General features: G+C 51.0%; 1 protein-coding gene across 1 annotated transcript; it reads left to right on the top strand.

The window, feature by feature from the left end:
- The first annotated feature begins 15,907 nt into the window (after positions 1-15,907).
- On the top strand, positions 15,908-20,665 carry Gal (galanin and GMAP prepropeptide). Its single transcript, XM_021152524.1, has 6 exons — positions 15,908-16,145; positions 16,357-16,437; positions 17,127-17,181; positions 18,948-19,037; positions 19,389-19,466; positions 20,415-20,665. The coding sequence occupies exons 2-6, from the start codon at positions 16,357-16,359 to the stop codon at positions 20,483-20,485; spliced, it is 375 nt and encodes a 124-aa protein (XP_021008183.1). The 5' UTR covers positions 15,908-16,145; the 3' UTR covers positions 20,486-20,665.
- The last annotated feature ends 1,938 nt before the right edge of the window (positions 20,666-22,603 follow it).

Raw genomic sequence — 22,603 nt, 5'->3', positions numbered from 1 at the left:
GCTCTAATGCCCATGATGCCACAGTGAACCCTTTCACCCACCGAGCCACTTCTTTACCAACCCCTCTTTTTGACACAGGGTCTCCATATGTAGCTCAGGCTGACCTCCCCAGTGTTAGAATTATAGGAATGCCCTACCACACTTAACTCATTATTTTTATTTTGCTTAATTAAGTTTTGAGATGGAGGTGATGGCTCAATGGGTAAGAGTGCTGGCTACTCTTCAGAGGACCTGGGTTCGATTCCCAGCATCCAGATGGCAGCTTACAACTATCTGTAACTCCAATCCTTGGGGATCTGTTGTCCATCTGGCTTCCCAAGACACCAGCCATGCACATGGTATACATACATACAGGCAGGGAGAACAACAAGACACATAAAATATAATAAATAAATCTTAAAAAATTAGTCCAAGACACAGTCTCAAATGCCATACAGCTGAACCAAGCTTCCTTCGTAAAGCAAAACAGGTTTCCAGAACAGTCAGTGAGTGAGACCACAGCCCTCAGCTCTGGTCCCGCTGGGAGGCTGAGCACCCCGCCCCTACCCAGCATGCACTGTGCCTCAGTCAATTTTGTCATAGCCATCTGTGGCCTTGCATGTGTGTTTGGATTTTCTCAGAGATCAGATGAGGTCCTAGATGCCCTGGGACTGGAGTATGACAGTGAGCTGCCACACCGGTGTTGGAAACTAAACTGAGTTCTCTGCGTGGGCAGCTCACGCTCTTAGCCTCTGAGCCATCTCTGCAGCCTCAGGGCAAGGAGTCCGGCTCACCTCTGTGAGAGACAAAGCCCTGTTAGGGGCCGGGCCCTGTTAGGCATGGTGTGGGACTTTTACAATATGATTTCCATTGTTCTTTTGAAGAAGTATAGCAAAATTCGAGGCTTTTGGGCCCAGGCTTGGGAGTGTGGCTTTTGTGGCTTAGTGCTCCAGGTGCTGGTCATAAAACAGATAGCGACATTCCTTCCTCCACCCACCCGCTTCCTGGGTTCGAAGAGTGTTCATTCAAAGAAAGGCACCCTGACCATTACTGGAACCTGCAATGCAAATGTGCTATCTTTAGGGGCTCTTAGATTGTTAGGGGCTCTTAGAAACTGTCTTGAGAGATAACTGACACTTGTGACTTTATACTTCCTTGTGACTCTTAACTGGTATTTTTGGTATTTTCCAACAATGCCCTCCTCACCTCCTTGAGTTGTGGTTTCTTCCTTTAAATACCCCCTTACTCAGCTACTCGGGNTGCCATGGTCCTCTACCCCTGCGTGGTGTATGACCATGGGCCCGAGAGCTCTCTTGAATAAAAATCCTCTTGCAATTTGCAGCAAGATCATTTCTTGTGGGTGATTTTGGGGTGTTGCCTCTCCTGAGTCAGAATGTGGGGGAGTCCTCACGTTGTGGGTCTTTCACTTTCCTTCATTCTGAGAAGGAACCTGGGGTCTGTGTGCCAGGTAAACACTCTCTCCACTGAGTGGCAGCCCCTGCCTGCTGCTTTTTTCTTCCTTTCTGTCTTTTCAGTAAAAATGTTAATGCTTTTTTACTGAGTTGTTTGGCAGGAACACAAGCACATGTGCGGCAGCTGTTTCTCCCCTTCTGCCTCATGGATTCTCTGGGGATTGAACTCCAGTCATCAGGCGTGGTGCTTGGTTGGTGAGGTCTTAGTTTTGTTTTAAAGAAAATGCCATGAAGGGCAGCAAGAAAAAAGGCTTGCTTTGTTGGGGAAACCAAATTTGTTAGGGAAAGAGAGAGAGAGAGAGAGAGAGAGAGAGATCTGTGATTAGAAAGTTATTGTTATTAAGTATTTCCAAAACAAGTCCCTTGGCTGTGAGGGCCATCCTTAGCTACAGAGCAATTTGGAGGCCAGCCTGAGCTATAGAAACCCCCCTGGGGGGGACTAGAGGGAATATTATCTTCAAAATACTGACTCTTTATAAATCCTTCCAAAAGTAATTTGATTTTTTTTTTTTTTTTTTTTTACAAAATTCAGTTTCCCAAATCTCTGTGACATTGACAAGCTGGTGAGGCTGGGAGAACGGCAGAGTCATTCACGACCCGGCAGGGCGTCTGCGTCACTTAATATGAAAAATGGGCTTTGATGGTTACATAAGCCCATGGCTGTCAGGACAGCCAGGAGAACACTGCGACCCTTCTGACGAGTTCTGTAGCTCCTCAGAGTCCTGTCCAGCTCTAGGTCACTGTAGTTCAGAGTGAGGATTGAGGCTGCTGCTGCCAGCTCAGATCCTATGAGCCACAGGACAGGCTGCCTGGCTGCCCACGGAGCCTGGGTGTGGGGCTGCTCTGTCTCGCTCTACCATCTGCTATGGGCTGTCCTGGGTGCCCACAGAGCCACGATGCAGGATCGTTCTGGTTTTCCATACATCCTGAGATTCCCTCTGTGTACTTTTCTCAAATGTCCTCCCCTTAAAGATCTTGCTGAGTTAGGGGCTGTTCTACTTAGCTTCTATGCCAAAACCCTGACCAAAAGCAACTTGGAGAGGAAAGGGTTGACTTGGCTCCCAAGTCCCAGTCACATTCAATCTCTGAGGAGAAGAAGTCAGGGCAGGACTCAGGCAGGGCTCAGACAGGAGAAACAAATGCTACCATTTCCTGCTTACCATGGTCTGTCAGGCTCACAGCCATCCCATCTCCTGGGATGGCACCACCCACAGCTACCCAACCATCAAGAGGATTCACACACAGGCCAATCTGATGGAGGCAATTCCCCAAGTGAGGTTCCTGCGTCCCTCGACAGTATGCATCAGGTTAACAGCATAGGTACTATGGCACTGACGCAAGAGTTAAAGTCCCACGGGTTGGGGGTTATTCAGACCCAGGTTCAAGTCCTGGTGAGCTTGTGTGCACTATTCTTAGCTCACAGTGATTTCCACAGTCACAGAGGACTAGTGTGTGTGTGGACTAGTACCCAGAAGCCATTTCCTGTCACAAAGCTCTTCCAGACCTCTGTCACACAGGTAATGGGATCAGCCTAGGCATCTGACTTGGACTGGATCAGTCAGACTTTACGCAGTAGAATTTGGGGTTGGAGGGGGAGGTGGTACACACTCAGGGTGGGGGGCAGAGGCAGGCAGATCTCTGTGAGTTCCAAGCTAGCCTGGTCTAAAGAACAAGTTTCAGGAGGGTCATGGCTACACAGGAAAACCTTTTCTCAAAACAAACAAACAAACAAAAATCCACCCACCCCACCAAGATCGAGTTCAGCTGGAAAACAGAGAGTGCTCTGGGATGCATGGAAGGTGTCTGAAGAAGGAAAGCCCACTGTGGGGATGTCCGCCTTGTCCTCCAGGTAGATGAAACAAGATGAATGGAGCCATAGGGGAGGGGACAAAGAAGAGAAGAGGGGAGTGGCCTCAGGGTCACCGGAAGCAATGTTGTCTTCTGATGTGACCAGTCTCATTTTCCCTGAAGTCAGTAGCTCAGCCTTGTGGGCTCCCTTGGGAATGGCTTGGCCTCTTCCCACCAGATGTTCCCTGTTTCAGTGGCTCCTATACCACACCCTTCCTAACCTTTAGACCTGAGCATGACGAGCCAAGAAAGGCTGTTGCAACCATACAGGGAAACTGAGGTCTGGCTCCCATACATTACTGGGACACGGAAGCTAAATGAAACCCCAGACCTTCACTCCCAGAGAAGATTGTCACTTGTGACATTCTAAGCCTCCTGCCACAGCCCAGTTTCTTTTCCAGAACCATCCAGGAGACCATGGCAAGCAGATCTTTTGCTCTAACGAAATTGAAATGTTGCAACCGCAGCCGGCAGTCACCTGTGGTGACAGACTTGGAATCCCAACACACGGGAGGCAGAAGCAGGTTGAAAGAGGAACTGAAAAACTTTTTTTTTTGGTTTTTCGAGACAGGGTTTCTCTGTGTAGCCCTGGCTGTTCTGGAACTCACTTTGTAGACCATACTGGCCTTGAACTCAGAAATCCACCTGCCTCTGCCTCCCGAGTGCTAGGATTAAGGGTGCGCCACCACGCCCGGCTTGAAAAATATTGTTATCTACTTAAGTCTGAGTTTCAGCCTGGGCCCCATGAGACCATGTCTAGGAAAAAAGTAGACGGAGGAGATCCTCAGTGGGTAAGAACATCTGCACCACATCTACACCAAGTGTGAAGACCTGAGTGTGACCCTCAGAACCAATGGTGTAAGGAGCACTGGCTCCCACAGTTGTGGCTTCGTGGTAGGACATGCAAGCACAGAGAGAGAAACAGTCCAGAGAGGTGACTGCTCAATTAAGAGCACACTGGCTGCTCTGCCAAATCAGGGTTCAATTCCCAGCCCCCACATGGCAGCTCACACCTGTCTGTAACTCAGTTCCAGGGGCTCTGGCGCCCTCTTCTGGCCTCTGAGGGCCTTGAATGTTCCAGGGGCTCTGGCGCCCTCTTCTGGCCTCTGAGGGCCTTGAATGCAGGGCACAGACACACATATGCATCAAGTAAAGTAAATAAATCTAAAACAAATTAAAAGTTAAATGATCTGCAAAATAAGTAAATGAACATAATTTTAAAAATTAAAAAAATAATCAAAAAATGTTAGAGGAGAGAGAGAGAGAGAGAGAGAGAACCAGCTCACCTGCTAGTGTGAGGAGAGCATGAGCTGTTCCCAAATCACCCCAGCTGAGGCAGGTGAGCCTGGGATGCTGAGCCACTCACACCACTGCAGTTCCCCTAATTCTCACCCCCATTTTTAGTGGAAAACCAGAGACCAGAGAAAGATGAACCTGCCCCTCCGTCCAGGGAACCCCCTTGGTGCTCAGTTCGGTAGCATCCTCTGGCCTGCAGCTCCACACAGGGCTCTCCCGACTCTCGTCAGAGTGGCCTGTAATTGGAGGCCCAGTTAGGGTAGTGCTTATGTGAGCAGCTGGACCCAGGAAGGTGAGCACGGTAAGAGGCAGGTCCTGCTGCAGTCAGGCATCAGCAGATGTTTACTGAGAAGCTGGCCCCTCAGTGCCCTGACACCCAGGGAGGGTTCGGTGGGCATGCAGCATGGCACACTACATCCCTATGGACTTTCTTAACTAGCAATCCCCATGTAACTGGGCTAAATGACCAAATGCGAGTGCTTGTGATGTGTGTCTGCATAGAACAGGATACACATGCAGGGTTGTCTCTGCTGGTATTGTGTGCATGGACACATATCACACGTGTATGAGCAATGGTAGCATATGTGTGTACTGTGTATGTGTGCACACCTGTCATGGAACATGTGTAGAAGTTACAGCTGATTTTCTTCTTCCACCCTGTGGTCCTGACCAATAGAACTCAAGAAGTGACCAAGAACTGCCTTGGTATCAGGCATCTTTGCCCCGAGCCATCTCTTTTGCTCTGGAAGCTTTGCATATACACTTCCTTAGAAGACTCAACTTTTCCCTCTCAGAGACACAGCATGAGCGGATCCATGGACCTGGGGGCCAACGCTGCTCACCGGGTCCTGCTTGCTTAGTTTCGGATCTGTGAGTAACTCTTGCAAGCCCCTGTTTCAGCAAGGCCCGCCCTCCCTGGGACTCTATGAATTTGACCTCCTATGCTCTTCTTGGGGATTCTACTAGGAGTAGGTGGACCACATTGTGTGATTTGACAGCCTGCTTTTCATCAGTGGCCACGGTGGCCTGAGCCTGTGGGACCTCCGCCTGTAGGACTGCAGCCTCAGGGTTCCCACGGCCCACAGGTCCCCACAGCTGGCACCCGACTCTCTTTTCTCTGCTGTGCTGGGGCAGACCACCCTGATTTAAAGAAGACAGTGTCATGGGAAAGGGGATATCTGATGGTAATTTGAAATCTCTTCTTGGTTAATAGACAAAAATGCCAAGAGCTGTCTTCACGGCTGAACTCTTAACGGAGAAGGGTACTAAATGCTATTTCATTCTCTTCCTTGTCACAGGGGAGAGCTTAGGTGAGAGGGGAGAGCCTGTTATCTGTGGGTTGTCTTGTGCTGGCTTTCCCCTCCCCGTGAGATGATGTGGGACCACTCATTGGTTGACAGAAACTTTCCCAGATCCAAGGGGCATTGAGCTTGTTTGAAAGACAGTGAGCCCAAAGAACAGAATACGCTGTTTTGGAGGGGCTCAGTGGTAAAGAACACTGGTTGCTTTTGCAGAGGACCCAGGTGCAGTTTGCAGTACCAACATGATGGCTCCCAACCATTTAACTCCAGTTCCAGGGGCTCTGGTTCCCCACCCGCACCCCCACCCCAGGATCAAGCCTGTCTTCTGTGTAGAAATCTAGGAAGGTCGTTGTACCTTCTGAAATATTAATCAACCCCCCAGTCTGCCCATCTCCTTCTACAGCTTCCCTCTGACCCACACTAGAGGCCATGAGGGGTCAAGGAAGGATCTCAGCTTAGCCCAGGACTTCTTCCTGCCCCTGGGCCTCAAGTTGAACCTTCCCTGAGTAAGGCCAAGCCTTCTCCCTGTTTGGGGAGTGACTTTGAGATAGCTGGCGCCTCTCTAGGCCTTACTTTCTAGTCTGAAGCTAGGGTGAGGAGAAGGGCAGGTCGGCTGGCCTCTATAGTGTGTTATAGGGGAGTGTCTGACTGACTGCATGATCCTCCCTCCTGAGGCCAGGTAAAGGTGGTTCCCTGATCTTAAAGGGTCCAAAGTCTCAGGGAGCAAGTGGTGAGGAAAGGTATTAGAGTCACCCAGGGAGGAGTGGGAGCCATCTGCAAACACCTCAGAAGGGGTTTAGAAGGGACAGATGCTATGCAGGACAGCCAGAGACTGCCGGGGCTCTGTGTACTGAGACAGGTATAGACAGAGCCAGTCCCGTCACTTAAGGCCATCGTGAGCAGCTCCCCAGATTAAAGAGAGCGAGACATGAAAGACGTAGTGTGGTAAGCCAGACAGCCGGGGCGGCCTTTCATCTTTGGAGAAACACCTCATTAGGGCTCAGGACATCACTGAGGCCCCTGCCCTGCAATAGCTGCCTGGCCCTGACATATGTCCCAGCTCTCTGAGCCGGACTGGCTGTTGCTTTCCTTTCATGTACGCACTGGGACCGGTAATGCAGGACTCTGTTCCCTGAGGCACCAGTTGGCCTGTCTCTGAAGACCATCGGGGACCCAGGTATGCACCACCACATCCATGGGCCTCTCTTGCTATCCATGGAGTAACAGAATAGGGAGCCACAGGCTCTGGTCCCCTGGGTCATTTCTCCACCCACCTCCATTTCCTCCTAGACACCTGAGGGCTGGGGCGAGCAGCTTCCCCCTGGAAGCATCCCCTGTGGCATGGGAGGGACTGACTCCACCCCAGTGCTGGGCCTAGCTGGTCAGTATCTATCATCTTAGGGCCACGTGACTGGTTTAAAGAAAGGTGATTCGAGTCAATATGATGTCATTAGTACATTCCCAGTGTTGGGCGAGACAGACAGGTGTTTCTAGAACAAGAGCAAGCGTATCACTGGAAACTCAGGGGTGCAGGCCAAGTGTAGACTCCGGGTGAGGAGTGAGAAGGCCACTCACTGTCTTTGCTGGAAGATGGATTCAAGTCAGACCTGGAGAGCCTGGAATTCGGGAAAAACATTTGAACTTGATCAGTGAGTGACAGCTCCCTAGTCTCCAGACAAAGAAAAGGTAGGGTTTCAGAAACTTAAGGGGATCTTGGAGTGCTGCTATGAGAGGGGGCTGCTCCTCACTGCCACACGCCCTACATCCGGGTTGAGGTGTGACTGCTTTGCCGAATACAACATAAGAGAAGTGATGTGGTAATCAGGCCTGGCTGGTGGAAGGCTGCCTCTTGTTTCCTCTTGTTTGACACTTAGCTGCCATACTGTGAGAAGCTAAAGTGACCACAAGCAGGGAAATAAAAGAGCTGTCCCTGGAGATGCTACCACTGTCCCCTGGGGTGCTCCAGGCCTTCAGCCACACCAATTCACATAAACTATTTGAGTCAAAAGCTAAAGGGACCCACGGTGATGTTGCACTGGGTGGGAGAACTGGGCTCTCTTAGCACTTACCACACAGTTTAGGAGAAATCTGTTACGCAAAGCAGTGGAGCTCTGGGAAGGAGGACTCTGCCTGGTACCTTCATGGTGGCAGAGCAGGGAGCAGGACAGTGGAGGAGAGTCAGGGACAGGCCTGACAGCAGTTCCTGAGGGTCATTTCCTGAGAAAATTCCCACAACCCTCTCCACACACTGTTGCTCACATCCAGAGTGAGTTTCCCTGGCCATGGCGCCTGCCCAGGCCAGCTGTCAGGCAAGGGGCTGCCATCCGGGCAGCTTTCAGGGCAGCTTGCAGGACATCTGCACTCCCCGGAAAAAGCTGTCCCTGGAGACAGTAATTGGCCATGTCCTTTCCTTGTTGAGTTCAGCATGACTCGTCAAATAGAATAACAGGGTTTGGGAATTTAATTCCCCCACCAAGGTCACAACGCATGATATTATTGTGTACCACAGTGGGGGAAGATGTCCGTAGGCACTAAGGGCCCATTAACTGGATTTCCTCTTAATTAATTCTTATGCCCACTTTTTTCCTAGCAGATTTATGTTAAAAAAAAAAAAGAAAGAAAGAAAGAAAGAAAGAAAGAAAGAAAGAAAGAAAGAAAGAAAGAAAGAAAGAAAGAAAGAAAGAAAAAGAAAGAAAGACCTGTTTTAGTTAGGGCTTCCATTGCTGTGAAGAGACACCATGCCCAAGACAACTCTTATAAGGGAAAACATTTCATTGGAGCTGGCTTACAGGTTCAGAGGTTCAGTCCATTATCATCATGGCGGGAAGCATGGCAGCATCCAGGCAGACATGGTGCTAGAGAAGGAGCTGAAAGTTCTACATCTTGATCCGAAGCCAGTGAGGAGAAAACTGACTCTGGCCAGACTTGAGAGTATATGAGACCTCAAAGCCCACCCCTAAAGTGACACACTTCTTCCAACAAGGGTACACCTCCTAAAAATACACTCCCTATGGGCCAAGCATATTCAAACCACCACAGACCCCATCAGGACTTGTCATTTTGTCGTTTTCTGTGGTTCCACTGCCAATGGCTTAGTCGTGATGTGCATTAGTTGGTCAGTGTGCTTTTCCTGAGAATAGCATTAAGCACCTTAGGCAAGCCTCAAACTTGCCGTGTAGATCAGACTGGCCTAGAACTCACAGTGTTCCGCCTATTTCTGCCTCTTTTAAAGCATCAAAGGTGCATGTCACCATTCCTGGGACATCACACCTGGCCAGAGAGTGCAAGTTTATTTTTTTAATTATTAAATAATTTATTTGTTTGTCTGTATAGGTGTTTTGTCTGCATGTACATCTGTGCACCGCGCACATACAGGGTCACAGAGGACAGAAGAGAACATGAAATCCCTTGTAGCTGGAGTTACATAAAGTTATTAGTAGCCATGTAGGTGCTAAGGAGCCAGTGCTCTTAACCACTGAACCATCTCTCCACCCTTAGAGTTCAGCTTTTGAGGACTGGGTTCCCACTCTGGGGACCTGGGGGGAAGTAAAAATGCGGGGCATCCAGTTACGTTTAGACTTCAAGATCATCAGAAGTCTCTTCTGGCCTCTGTGACCTCTGTGTGCACATGGTGAACAGATGTACGGGCAGACATACATCCTGAGTATTGCATGAAGCATATATTCAAAAATACTCATTTGTTGGGCTGGTGAGATGACTAAGCCTGGTGACCTGAGTTCAGTTCCTGGGTAGGAGAGAACTGACTCTTGACAACTGTCTCTGTCTTTCTCAGGGATGTTCTGTGAACTTACATAAGCAGAAGGACGTTTTTAGGGGCTGGAGAGATAGCTGCTCCTCCAGGATGGTGGTTCACAACTGTTTCTGACTCCATGCCCTTTTTTGGCCTGCACGGGCACTGCAAACATGTGGTGTATACACACACACACACACACACACACACACACACACACTCAGAACATGGGAACATAAAATGAAAATAAATAAATCTTTTAAAAATACAAGAAAAATCTAAAATTGTCTATCTTAATTTCCAGTTTAGCTCACATTTTCTGTTTGTATGTGCCTAACCATGCCTGAAACATTTGGGGAATGGTGGGGGTGAACAGGGTGCTGTGTTACAGGAAACACTCAGAGAAAGGGGGGTCTCAAGGTGCTTGGGTCAGGATCGGTGGAGTGGAGAGGAGAGAATGGGGACACCGGGGTATCCTACGGAAGAGGAGACTTTGGCAACCCACCAACCAGTGTCCCACATTGCCTTGGATTTGACATGGAAAACTCCATGTCTCAGAAACCCCTCCGCCCTAGGAAATTGGCCTGATTGCATACACAGCAGGGAGGATTCTAGATGGGACAGGGAAAAGCCTAGAGCTGTGAGGGTGTCTGTGAGCAGGTGGGGTCCCTGAGGAGGAGTGCGTGCATGAACATGGGGGCTGCTTCACTGTACCTGGTAGGGCTTCTTAGCCCAGTCACACAGATCCACAGTGGCTCCTGTGACTCTAGTGGAAATGTCTGCTCACGAAGCCCAGCTGGGAGGACACTGGTCAATGGCGTCCCTGTGGGAAGCTGTGGCTCAGCCCTTGAGGTTCTGAACATGCAGGGACATGAAGATGCAAACCCAAGAAGCCATCAGAAGAAAGTGAAGTAGGTGTCAAGAAGAAAAGCAGCCCCTGGGAAGGCTCAGAAGCAGCCCTTGAAGTCCGACAGCTGGTCCATCTGAGGGACAGTGGCAGAAGGGACATTGGTACTTAAGGAAATGGATGTCACTTTGAATGAGGGCTGGTGACACAGAGGTAAAGTTCCCTGAAGTGTGCTGGGTCCCTTAGAAGGAGACAGAGACAAGGCTGTGGATGACTGCTGCACAGCTCAGGCAGAGGTGGCCTGTCCTCCTCAGAGACTTTACATCCCGAAAGCCAGATGGGCCCCGTCTGCCCCAGACAATGCTACGGGTTTGTCTGACTCAGGGCCAGGAAGCAGGTGCAGCTGGCCAGGGCTGGGCTGAGTCACCAGCTGCCTCAGTCCCCACTGTGGGCACTGGTCTGCTCATCAGCAGTTCTCTCAGGCTGAGCTGGGTGAGTCACCCCAGGATGCAGGTGGAATCCCAGACTACCAGGAGGGGGCGTGTACCTCATCATCTCTAGAGTTCCCAGGAAAGGCTCAGCCCTCAAAGCTCCTTCCTGATGGGAAGGCCTGTGGGCAGAGTTGCTGTGGGCAAGTTGCAGGGAGGGGGTTCACAGAAAGGAGTGCTGCCCTGGCCCAGGAAACACTTAAAGCTCCACCCGAAGCAGGTCACAGGTCCTCCCATGTCCCCTGTCTCTCTTCTTCCAGCCTCAGAGCCATGGTGCCTATCCAAGGCCACACGAAGGACCTCACCACAAAGCCCTGCCATGGCTGGGTGCCCCTAGGCCTTTAACATTGGGTATGAGTGGGGAACCATCTTTGAAAGCTTCCTAAGGACAGAATTCTCTAATGGGAGGCAGATATAACCAAAATACATTATACCCATGTACAGACATGTCATAATGAAGCCCATTATTATGCATAATTAATGTATGCTAATAGGGGCTAGAAGCGGTCTATAAATTGGTTGCCGCGTGATCAAGGGATTGTATTCTATCCCCAACAGATATATAAAAACCCTGGGCATAAATGGTGCACACTTGTAATCCCACTGCTGGGAGAGAGACAGGCAGAGCCTCAGGGCCCAGGGTCTAGTCAGCAGAGCCTAATTTGCAAGCTCCAGATCCCACTAAGAGACCAAGTCTCAAGACAAAAACAAAGCAGGGCTGGAGAGACGGCTCAGTAGTTAAGAGCACTGACTGCTCTTCCAGATGTCCTGAGTTCAAATCCCAGCTACCATCTGTAATGAGATCTGTTGCCCTTATCTGGTATGTCTGAAGACAGCAACAGTGTACTCATATACACAAATTAAGGAAAAAGCAAGGGGGCAGGTCCTGGGGGAACCACAGGCGTCCACATGCATTCTTACTTGGACATGCCTATACACATAAGCAAACACACACACACACCACGAACAATAAATTAAATTAAACAGACACTACCGGATTAACATAGAAAAACAGCATGGGGCTGGAGAGACACTCAGCAGCTAAGAGAAGTAGCTGTTCTTCCAGAGGACCCAGGTTTGATTCCCAGCATCCCCATGTCTACTCACAATCCCTTGTAACCCCCATTCCAGGGGATCTGACTCCACTATCTCATCACTGTAGGTACTGCACGCACTTGGCACACATACAAACCCCTAGGCACATAAAAATATAAATACAAGTGTAAAACTTTTTTTTTTTAAAATAAAAAACCTCAGGTTTTCCTCCTCAGCCTATACATCATCCCTCAAGGCCTGCCACCACAGCCCCGTGGGAAACCCCTGCTATATATATGAAGGAAGGTGGGCCAGCTTTTTGTGTGTTTTGAAGCTATGAAATGGAGTTACGCTGGACAACTGAATACAGGTACTCAAACACACACAGGATGGCTCAGTTCTATCTGCTGACAGTTGCTTTAGCTAACATTTTTCCAAGGTGATATTTTGTTTCATTGTAATGTTTTGTTTATAAGGCTTGTGAGTGCCTGACAGCATTGTACAACTGAGCCACACTCTCAGCCCCTGGGTGGGACATTCTAAAGTGGTCTACTTCTGTATCACAAACCCTAGCCCCAGCTACTGTTTTCTCCAGAGAGAATTAAGCCTGGATTCTTTTTTTCCAATGGCCTCCGTGTTACTAGGGTCAGATGGAAGGAACCAGCTAGAAACGGAGGGAAGAGGGGATCAAGTGCACAGGCATCTCCAGAGTGAAGGTTAGCCAGTTTTATATCGCCTGACCACTTCCTTGGTTGCTTTTCCAGTCATAATGAGGTCACAGTGAGGTGCAGGGGCGCTTATCTCTCTGATGCTCTCCCCAACCACTCCTTTCATGAGTCCATCTTCCCAGCATCAGCACCACTGACAATGGATGACATGTTCTTCCATTTGCTTGTATGTGCTCATTTCTCCATCAGACATCGGCTGAGTGTTTCCTGGGAGGTGTTCATCATAGTAGCTCCAATTGCATCCACTGTTACTCCAAAGTAACAAGGCCTTGAACAAAAAGGAGACTTTCCCTCTGTTCTGAAACAAGCTTAGCAGCTGGCAGCGCAGGTACCCACAAGCACAGCTCCATTAGCCTGGCTGTCATCCACTGCCGTCACCTTGGGCTCCAAGATGGTTGCTCCCCTCCAGCTCCCACCTTCAAATTCCAGGCAGAAGGAAGAAGGAAAACTGAGAAGAGGCATAGTTGCATATCCATGAGCTGTCTTCCCCAGTGCAGAGCCCTGGATCACCCAGACAGATGCACCTGCCTGTTAGGTCTGGCTCCCCGAATCCACAGCCCTTCCCATGATAACTGAATAGTTAATTGGGGAATTGGTGTATATTTCGGTCTGCACCAGAATGGAATCCCTGTGGGGGCAGGCCCCTCTGATGATGATCTCAGCACTGCTGAGACACACTCCAGCTGTCCTCCAGACTCCAGCTCTCTTTGGTATTCAGATTTGGGTGTTTTTCCTTGGTGACTGGCAGCAGCAAGCAGGGCTTCTGAGGAAGTCTGGACTTACAGGTAGGAAATGACAGCTTTGTGTGCTGTGTCCATTACTCTAATGGTGACCCATTTTGCTAGCTCCACGCTGGGCTGCCTTGAAGATGACAAGTTGACGGTGACTCCATTGGGTCATTGCTGAGTGTGGAGTCCATTAGAATCAGGCTGTGGGTTCCAGCACAGAGTGTACCAGGAAGCAGAGATCTGCGATCCTGAACCCTGTCCTCATTTGTAGGAGTGAATCTGTCAGTGATATGGGGAGCCACAGCCCCTCCTGGTCCTGCCTGCCCTCCTGCCAGTGTTTCCCGGGAGGATCCAGCCACACTCTAAGAACTAGAGAGAAATCCCCTCACCCAAGCAAAGTGGGAGCATGACATCAGTGGCCACCGCACATGGTGGAAATACCCCGAAGAGAGTGGCACTGAAGTGTGGGCTTTGAGTCTGGCCTGAGTCCCCATCCCCTCTAACAGAGTCTCATCTATTCCAAGCTGGCCTGGCGCTACGTAGCCAAGAGTGAACTTGCAGCTCCTGCTGCTCTGCCTGCTGGGTGCTGAGGTTACAGTGCAGACCACTACACCCAGCTTGCTGTTCTCTTTGAATGAATTCATAACACGTAGTACATGCTTACAGACGTGTCTGATTTCCCTGTGAGGCAGGTAAGAGTGGTGGTCAGCCTTGGTCTGGCTCCCCCCAGCCCCCCGACTTTTTTTTTAATTCTATTTTATTTATTTTGAGATGGTGATATGGCGTCTGGTCACATTGCCCAGGCTGGCCTTGAAGTCCTAGGCTCAACACCATCTTGCCTTAGCTGGGGCAGCTGAGCTGCAGGCCCTTGCTGCTGTGTCTGGCTTCCAGTCTTTCAAGACGTTCTTATTGGCTATGGGCAGACTTGCTTGTTCTGTTTGGGCCCCCTACCCTTCTGAGCAGGGGGCTACTCTGGGGCTCTGTCTTCTGGTCAGCTGGCAGAGGTCTCAGCCAGTGGCTAAGGTAAGAGGCATGGTCCTCTCCACCGAGACCCCAACAGGGCTTGAGACCCTAGCCTGCCTGAGGTTGGGTTTCCCTGGAGACATTGGAAGACGTGGGCAGTGGGGTGTTCTCCACCTATTGGTTTTGAACATTTGCAAGAAAAGGGGTGACTCAGACGCAAAGTATCATTTTGTTAAAAGGAGGGCCAGCAAGATGGCTTAGTGGGTAAAGACACTCAGTAGAAGTCTAGAGACCCAAGTTCAAATCCCCAGATCCATATAAACATGAAAGGAGAGAACTAACTTTACAAAGTTATCTCTTGACTTCGACATGTGAGCCGTGGCACACACAGGCATGATAACCCAGAGTCTTCCAGCATTTTGTGGCCTTCCTGTCCCTATGGGTCAGCCGATCCCTCCAGGAGTGGCCTGAGTCTGCACAGCCTCCTAAGTCTAGTGTGGGGACACTTGGAATGTGACATTAACATTTACCATTTGCCTTGTATTCTGCTCACCTCGGGTCCCAAACGGGTCTTAGGGGAAGAGGGGACACCTCAGCACAGGGTCAGGTCAGTGTTCATCAAGACACTGAGGTTAGTCCAAGTGACATGTCTCATGTGATGGCGAGACTGCTTGGTCCAGCAAAGGAGTCATGTTAAGCCAAGAGCAGAAACTCTCTTCTCATTCGTGTACAAGCTTCTTAGGACCTGGCTGACAATGCTAGTGAGGTCCACTTCTGAGCCAGGTGACAGAGCGCTTCTATGAGCCTCGAAGGCTGAGGCATTCATCAGAGAGCTGTACCTGGTTGAAATATCTCACACATTGGGAGTATGGAGTTGCTACCCGTGTATCTGTCCTGAGGTATGATTTCAGGGTGTGTGTATGCCTGTGTGCTGTCCTTGACAGGTGGCTAAACTCCCAGGGTGTAGACAGCTCTGCCCCTTGGCAAGAATCTGGTCTGGATCTCTGCAGGACTCAACCACAGCTATGACAGAGTCCACTGAGGAGAGGGAGCTCCAAGGGAAAACGGACCAGCCACCCTCCATCCTGCCCTCAGCCCTGAATAGCTGAAACACCCCCCTCCCGCCCCCTTTTCCCTAGCAAAACAGGAGTGGAGGACCCTGGTAGGGAAGCTGCAGTCACATCCAGGTGCAAAGCAGGACCTGGGAGTTTGATTTCTGAGAAGGTGTCTGTGACTGGCCTTGCTTGGGCTCTGGGGTGGTCCATTCCAGCCCAGCCCTGGGAAGGAGAGCAAGACCTCTTACAGGTCTCAGGACCGGAGGTGTAGGGACTCACTCTTGTGTGAGTACCGGGCGGAGCAGCGGTGAGTGACTCTGTAATGCAGGGTTGGCTGGGTCTGGGACTGTGGGTGGTCCTCTCCTGAGCCTCGGGAGCGAGAGCGGTTCCGGTCACAGCGGCCCTTGGGACTCGCAGGAGGCGGCGCTGAGCGGGTGACGCGGCAGCTCCCACCGGGCATAAATAGCGGCGGCAGCAGCGCGGCTCCTGCCACGGACACGTCGAGGGATCCTCTTGCGCTTCTCCACTCGGCTGAGCTGCGCCATACAGTAAGCTACCATCCAGCCCGCCACTCTTCACCACGCCCCGGACCCGGACTGAGAGAGCCTTGATCCTGCACTGACCAACCACGCCCGATTCTCACCGCTGCTCAAGGTACCTGCGTCTCACCAAGACTTGTCAGGCTCTAGTCTTCCTGCGGTTACCTCCCCATCGTTGCCCCTGCACCCCTCACAGCTCTGTCCCCTTCACCCTTCCTCCCACTCCCACACCGATACCATCGCAGTCTGCAGGCCAAGTGCCCCCAGACATGTGCGTGTGCAGGGCTGCTGAGGTGGTGTCAACTCATCCACTTGTTTCCTTCCAGATGGCCAGAGGCAGCGTTATCCTGCTAGGCTGGCTCCTGTTGGTTGTGACCCTGTCAGCCACTCTGGGACTTGGGATGCCTGTAAGTACTGGGGACAGTCGACAGGTAAAGAAGACTAAGGGTGTCAGACCTGAGGATCTGCCTGAAACAAAGGATGGTTCATTGTCCCCGCGGCAGGAGTGCAAGGAGGGGGGGCATGTCCCTGAAGCTGCTGAAGGTAGGGAGGGTTCCAGGAGAAGGGCTGAGGACCATCTGGACACAGGTTCAAAATGGTTCCATTCATGGCCAGGAGTAGGGGGCCCAGGTTTGTAATCCCAGCACTCAGGAGGGAGGTGGAGGCAGGAGGACCAAAAATTTAAGGCCAACCTCCCCTACATATAGAATTTTAGGCCAGCGTGGGCTATATAAAGTGCTATCTCAACAGAACAGCAAGGAAAGGCCTCCCATTTGTTGACCAATGCCTGTGATAGACAAACCTCCCCTGAAGCCTGGGAGGGCTGAAGGCTCAACCCTCAGCCCTGGGGTTGCTCAGAGGTAAGCCTGACACTTGGCTCTGAAGACAACACTGGGGGTTATCAGCTGCTGAGCCCTGGTCTGACTTGAGCATTAGTGGACCCAGTAGTGTGTTCAGGTCAAATGCAGCCAGCCACTCCAGGCAGCCTAGATGCCCGGGTTTCTGCTGTGTTGTGTTGGGGAGTTAAGCACAGGCTATTCTGTTCCTCAGCCCCGGGTCCTCCTAGGCTGTCTAACCCTGTGTAATCCTGTTTTAGGCAAAGGAGAAGAGAGGCTGGACCCTGAATAGCGCTGGCTACCTTCTGGGCCCACGTGAGTGATGCAGGGCTGGATGCTGAGGCTGGATGGTGTCCTGATGTGACTATGGGAGCCAGGCACTGTTCTCAAAGCCCATTTACTCTCAGATGCAAAGAAGCAGGGGAAATTCCTACGTGGCTTTGGAGACTGTGGGTTTCCATTAGCCTAACCTGCTGCATTGTGGGTGGTGGTGGGGGGGTGCTTTCTCGCTCCCGAAAGGCCTCCACTCTTCTTATTCATAGCCAATGAGCCCATCCTGGGCTCTCCTGCCATCACCCACAATAGCCTCCTGGAACCCCAGCACCCATCCTCCTGCTGTCTAGGCAGAGCCTGAACTTCTTTTCCTTCCCACTTTTGAAACCTGCCCTGACTCTCAGCATCCCACATCCCCAGTACTCACCAGGGACTTCCCATCACTGCTCTGCACCTTTAACCTTACCACCTGCTCCTTCTAGACGTTTCTTTTACTGATTTCCTGACCTCACACCACCATTCACATTTTTTAGAGGAGTCTTTTAGGCCTCCTTGGAGTTCTGCTTAGACTCTCTGAGTCCCCAGGTCTCCCTAAAAACCCTCTCACACTTCATGGTATCCTGGAGCAGTCCTCTGAGCTCTGGTAGGGAACTCTGACAAACTGAAGGTAGCCAGACACCCTACCTTGAGACCCACTTGAGCTGGTTACTTTCTTGCTCAAACCTGCTCCCCAGTCTCAGCCCTGCTGTCACCTCAGCGCCTTACACTAACACTAGTCTTGTCCTGTGGCACAGGTCCTGCTCTCACCTATGTTGTTTGTTCTTTCTCTGCATTCAGAGCTGGGGAGGGTTAGAATCTGAGGACTTTGCCAGCTCCTGGCCACTCATGGACTAGGGTGGAGCAGAGCACCCACTGTGTCCCCATGGCCTCACCTTCTGCATCCCAACGCTATGCTACCACACTGTGGGAAATGGAAACTGATGACTGCCTTTTGAGTTTGATGTTGTTTCTGTGTAGTGTGAATGCTTTCTCACATGTGACCACTAGAGATGGAGATTTTGTTTGGGGCTGTGGAATCACGGGGGTGGGGTGAGGCAGGGTACAGCTCTGCAGCGAGAGGGGAAAGGCCATGCTCGAAGACCACCACCACCACCATCACCACCATCACCACCATCACCACTACCACTACCACCACCACCACCACCACCACCACCACCACCNCCACTACCACCACCACCACCACCACCACCACCACCACCACCACCACCACCACATCATCACCACCACATATGCTCCCTGCCTGCCCTGCCCCCTAGTGAGTGTCCTGGATGTTTGTGACTTGCATTAATACCTTCAGATGTGAACTATCCCAAAGGAGGTGACTGGGCAGGAACATAGTGGCTCCCTTCTGAGAGCAGCCTAGTTAGTCTCTTTTAAATTTATATGCACAGCTGGATCTGAGATCTGAGATGCCTGTCTGCCTTAAGTACTCACTCATGGTCCCCAGACACATCCATCCAGCTCCTGTCCCCAGTCCACCAGCACGGAGGGGACCATGGAGAGGGGCTTCCCAGCCCCAGAGTCTGCATGAAGCCATGTGTTCATGCTGCAGATGTGTGTGGTCATCCTTTGAGAAACAAAACCTGCCTAGCGCCCTGTGCAGAGCCCCTGGAGATACTACTATCCTCTGCTGGGGCTTCCACACTTTTGGCTTTATGCTAGTGGCCCAGCTGTGTGGGGTCTTCCCCTGGGGTTGGAGATGGGATGCACAACAGTGACAGATGGCTTCCTCTCTGGTCTGCAAACAGATGCCATTGACAACCACAGATCATTTAGCGACAAGCATGGCCTCACAGGCAAGAGGGAGTTACAACTGGAGGTGGAGGAAAGGAGACCAGGTAAGGCCTGAGTTCCAAATGTAAATGCCATCATTCCTGGGACTCCCAGGTGCATGTGGCCATATGGTGTGACACCCACCACCCTTCTGCTTCAGTCATAGCCTAAGGCTGCCCTAACCACACCTCTCAACTGCCAGGACTGGGGAGCAAAGTTTTGGGGCATGCAGCTACAACAAGGGGCCTGGCCACAGAGGCCCCTGGGAGAGCTGGCCCAGGACCCCCAACACCCTCACTTCTCTAGAAAGGCCCTGGATGGCTTAGGATGTCCCCAGGCCTTTGGGCAGCCTCCCTGGCCTTTGAGGAGGGTGGTGAGGAAGTAGGCTGTGAACACTGTTCTTTTCCATTGTCTAGGAAGTGTTGATGTGGCCCTGCCTGAGAGCAACATTGTCCGCACTATAATGGAGTTTCTCAGTTTCTTGCACCTTAAAGGTATGTGAATGATTTCCATCTAAAATGGTGTCTTGGGCTGCAGCTCTCCCTAGTACTGGCAGGAAAAAAGTGAAGGGGAACCATCCATTACCCTTTGCACTATGTTAGGACTGAGGCTAGTCACACTCCAACATCCTGTGCTGGGCTGAGTGTCACCAGGCTGATGTGGGAAGATAGTGAAGCTTTGGACACGTCACTCTCCTGCCTCCTATTTTTGGCATAGTCTTTTTTAGGGTATAGTATGCCTCAAGCCAGGTTCTGTGGGGTCATGAGAAGCCATATTGTGTTAGCACAATGCCTGGCAGGTCAACTCTGGAAGGATGCTGTTTCTGCCTCGCTCAGTTTCTGCCCTTTCAAGAGGAGCTGAGGAGCAGGAGATTAAAACCTGGTGTGTGTGTGTGTGTGTGTGTGTTTGCAGGGTGGAGGGACGGCCCAGTACTTGAGAACATTTGCTGCTCTTCCAAAGGACCCGGGTTTAGTTCCCAGCATCTATGTCAGGTGGCTCACAACCTCCTGTAACTTCAGCTTCAGAAGATCTGGTACCCCCCTTCCTGCTTTGAGGACACACACAACATATAAATGAAATGAAATCTTTATAAAAGTGAAACCATCCATCAGGGCAGGGAGATGGTGTTAGAGTCTTCATCCCCCAGTTAGTCCCCAGGCCTCTAAAAAGCCTCTAGGGCTTTCCAGAAACCTCTGCATGGCTGTTCTTGCAGAGGGCACCACAGCACTGCTGGGGGTTCTGAGCGTCCATTTAGTTTTGATCTCATGAGAAAGTGTTCTTGGATACCAGCTTCACACTTCCAATGGCCTGCCTTCTTTGAAGAGTGGACAGTCCTTCAGATGCTGTCCCCAAATCAGGGTCCCCACAGTGAGAACTCACCCCTCTCCATAGGTATTCCAATTCCATTCTCTCACACTAACTACCTGACTGCTATTCTTTAGAGGCCGGGGCCGTCGACAGCCTGCCTGGCATTCCCTTGGCCATCTCCTCAGAAGACCTAGAGAAGTCCTGAGACCATGCCCACTGTGCACGTGTGTCCTGTGCTGTAATTTAAAGTCATTCTAGGCTAATAAGAATCTTCTGCCAACTCCTCAAGCCAATCCTCTGTTCTCTGCTTTGAAGCTGTGTTATAATTAAGATGTTTTGATTGGAGTAATTATATTGTGTGACATAATAAAAACTAGCAAGTATCTGGGACTGTTTGGTTCTTCTATGCTGCAGTGTATCGCTTTCACCTCCAGTGTGGTTGTTTATTGTATTTTGTATATGAGTGTGCACATGTGCGAATGCACCTTGTGTACTGAACTCAGATCCACAGGAGCGGCAGTAGGTGCTTTTACCTGCGGAGCCATCTCTCTGACTCCCCATAGTATGTTTTAAAAGGTCATAGTAGTCATCCACCCATGCATTAGGTAAGGTTTAAACCGGAATTCCACAAGAACTGCAGGGTACCTGTCAGCTCTTGCTGTGCCCAGGAACAGTTGTCTGCTGCTCAGCTCAGTCTGATGCAGCTGTCTAGTGTGCTGCTGAGGTGAACAAAGGCATGAATGGGTACAAGCCCACCTGCAGCAGTGGCTATGGAGACAGGATGAACTGGCGTTGAGCAGAAAGCAGATAATACCTGATCAGAGAAGAAACCAGGTGACAGGAGAGCCAGGTACCCATGTGCTAGATGGAGCTGAGCCTTACCTCCTATGTCTCCCTGGCTGGAGGGACAGGCTGACAGCTCTGGCCTCACCTGGCTGCCTATATGAGTCCCTCTGCAGAACAGGGGAGACTAAAGGAGTCCGTAGAGGCTCCACACCAATGATGAATCCAACCTCATAGTGAATGCAACCCTACTTCCCTGTCCCTTCAAGAGACACTAGCTGATGCCAGCACGGTGTCCTCAGGCTCATTCCCTCCCTCTCATATACTCCTGTGATTCAGATCCAGTTCCTACCCCCAGGCCAGGTGCTACATGCATGAAGGCTGTCTGCCTGGACTGAACCACCTGGTCCCCTTCCTACTCTCTTTACTCTTCTTTTTAAAAAAAACTCTGAAGGCGGGAGCCACATGCTTATGTGTGCAGCTTCAGGAGCCCCTGAGCTGGATCTACAGGTGGTCGGGAGTCACCCCACATGGGTGATAGGAAACAACCTCGTGTCCTCTGGAAGAGAAGCAAGAGTTCTTACGCAGTCATTTCTCCAGTCCCCCTCACTCTTCCTCCCATACTTAACTCTGACTTGAGCACTTAACTTTGACTCTGGACCCCAAGGCTTACAGAGAACAGAATACTGGACCCTGCTGAGTGTCAAGGTGGGTCTGGAGGCCATATTGTGCTTCAAAAAGACTCCCCAGAAGGATGACCCTGGGCTGTTAGAGTCAGCCCCCCAGCCTGAAGCCTACTCTATACGGCATCCTTCTAGCCTTGCTTCTTCTGTCCCCATCCCCAATTCTCCAAGCTAGCAACTAGGCCAGCCTTGTCTCACCTCAGCCCTCCCACCTGTCCCTCCCAATGTCTGGCACACTGTCCAGGGATCTGTCAGGACCACCTTGTTAAGTGGCAGCCTTCCTTTTCCCTGGCTTCAGTGGTGGAGAACCCTAATAGAAAGCTGTCACTTTAATTCTGGGGAGCTAACCATCTCATCAGAGTCTCCTGAGTTCTAGGCTCCTGCAAGGCTGTTGGTATCAGGGCTCTATGAGTTCCTGAAGACATTGCCATGGCAACCCAGCCTCTGGGTCAGCAGTGCACAGCTGTCCAGTCACCCCTTACCATCTTCCAACTTCTCTGAATCTGTGCTTCATGCTGTGTTTGTGCACGCGTGTCAGTGCAAAGGCATGTGTGTACAGGAGGCGTGTGTGTACAGGAGCTGCCCACCTTGTCTTAGGAGCCAGGCTCTCTTCCACCTGTGATTTGCCAATGAGGCTGTGCAGTGAGTCCCAGGAGCCTCCTGCCTCTGCTTCCCCGGTACTGGGCTACAAGTCAGTGTCTGTTCCTTTTGCTTTTGTGTTTGTGGCTGGGGTGGGGGTAGGGTGTTCATCTTTAACACAGATTCTGGCTAACACTCTGATCCTCAGGCTTGCTCTGCAAGCACTTTACTGCAGCGCCATCTCCAGTCCTTTCCTTCTTGTCAGTGAGCTTCTGGCT

The sequence above is a fragment of the Mus caroli genome, chromosome 19 (genome assembly GCF_900094665.2).
Source record: "Mus caroli chromosome 19, CAROLI_EIJ_v1.1, whole genome shotgun sequence".
NCBI lineage: Eukaryota > Metazoa > Chordata > Mammalia > Rodentia > Muridae > Mus > Mus caroli.
The sequence above is the reverse complement of the archived record's forward strand: the minus strand, read 5'-3'. Positions and strand labels throughout refer to the sequence as shown.

Excerpts from the sequence above, each read along its gene's own strand:
- Gal (XM_021152524.1), top strand. The coding sequence starts at position 16,357 with ATGGCCAGAGGCAGCGTTATCCTGCTAGGCTGGCTCCTGTTGGTTGTG. Across the intron at positions 17,182-18,947 it reads TGGCTACCTTCTGGGCCCAC|ATGCCATTGACAACCACAGA; the intron begins GTGAGTGATGCA and ends GTCTGCAAACAG. Across the intron at positions 19,038-19,388 it reads GGTGGAGGAAAGGAGACCAG|GAAGTGTTGATGTGGCCCTG; the intron begins GTAAGGCCTGAG and ends TCCATTGTCTAG.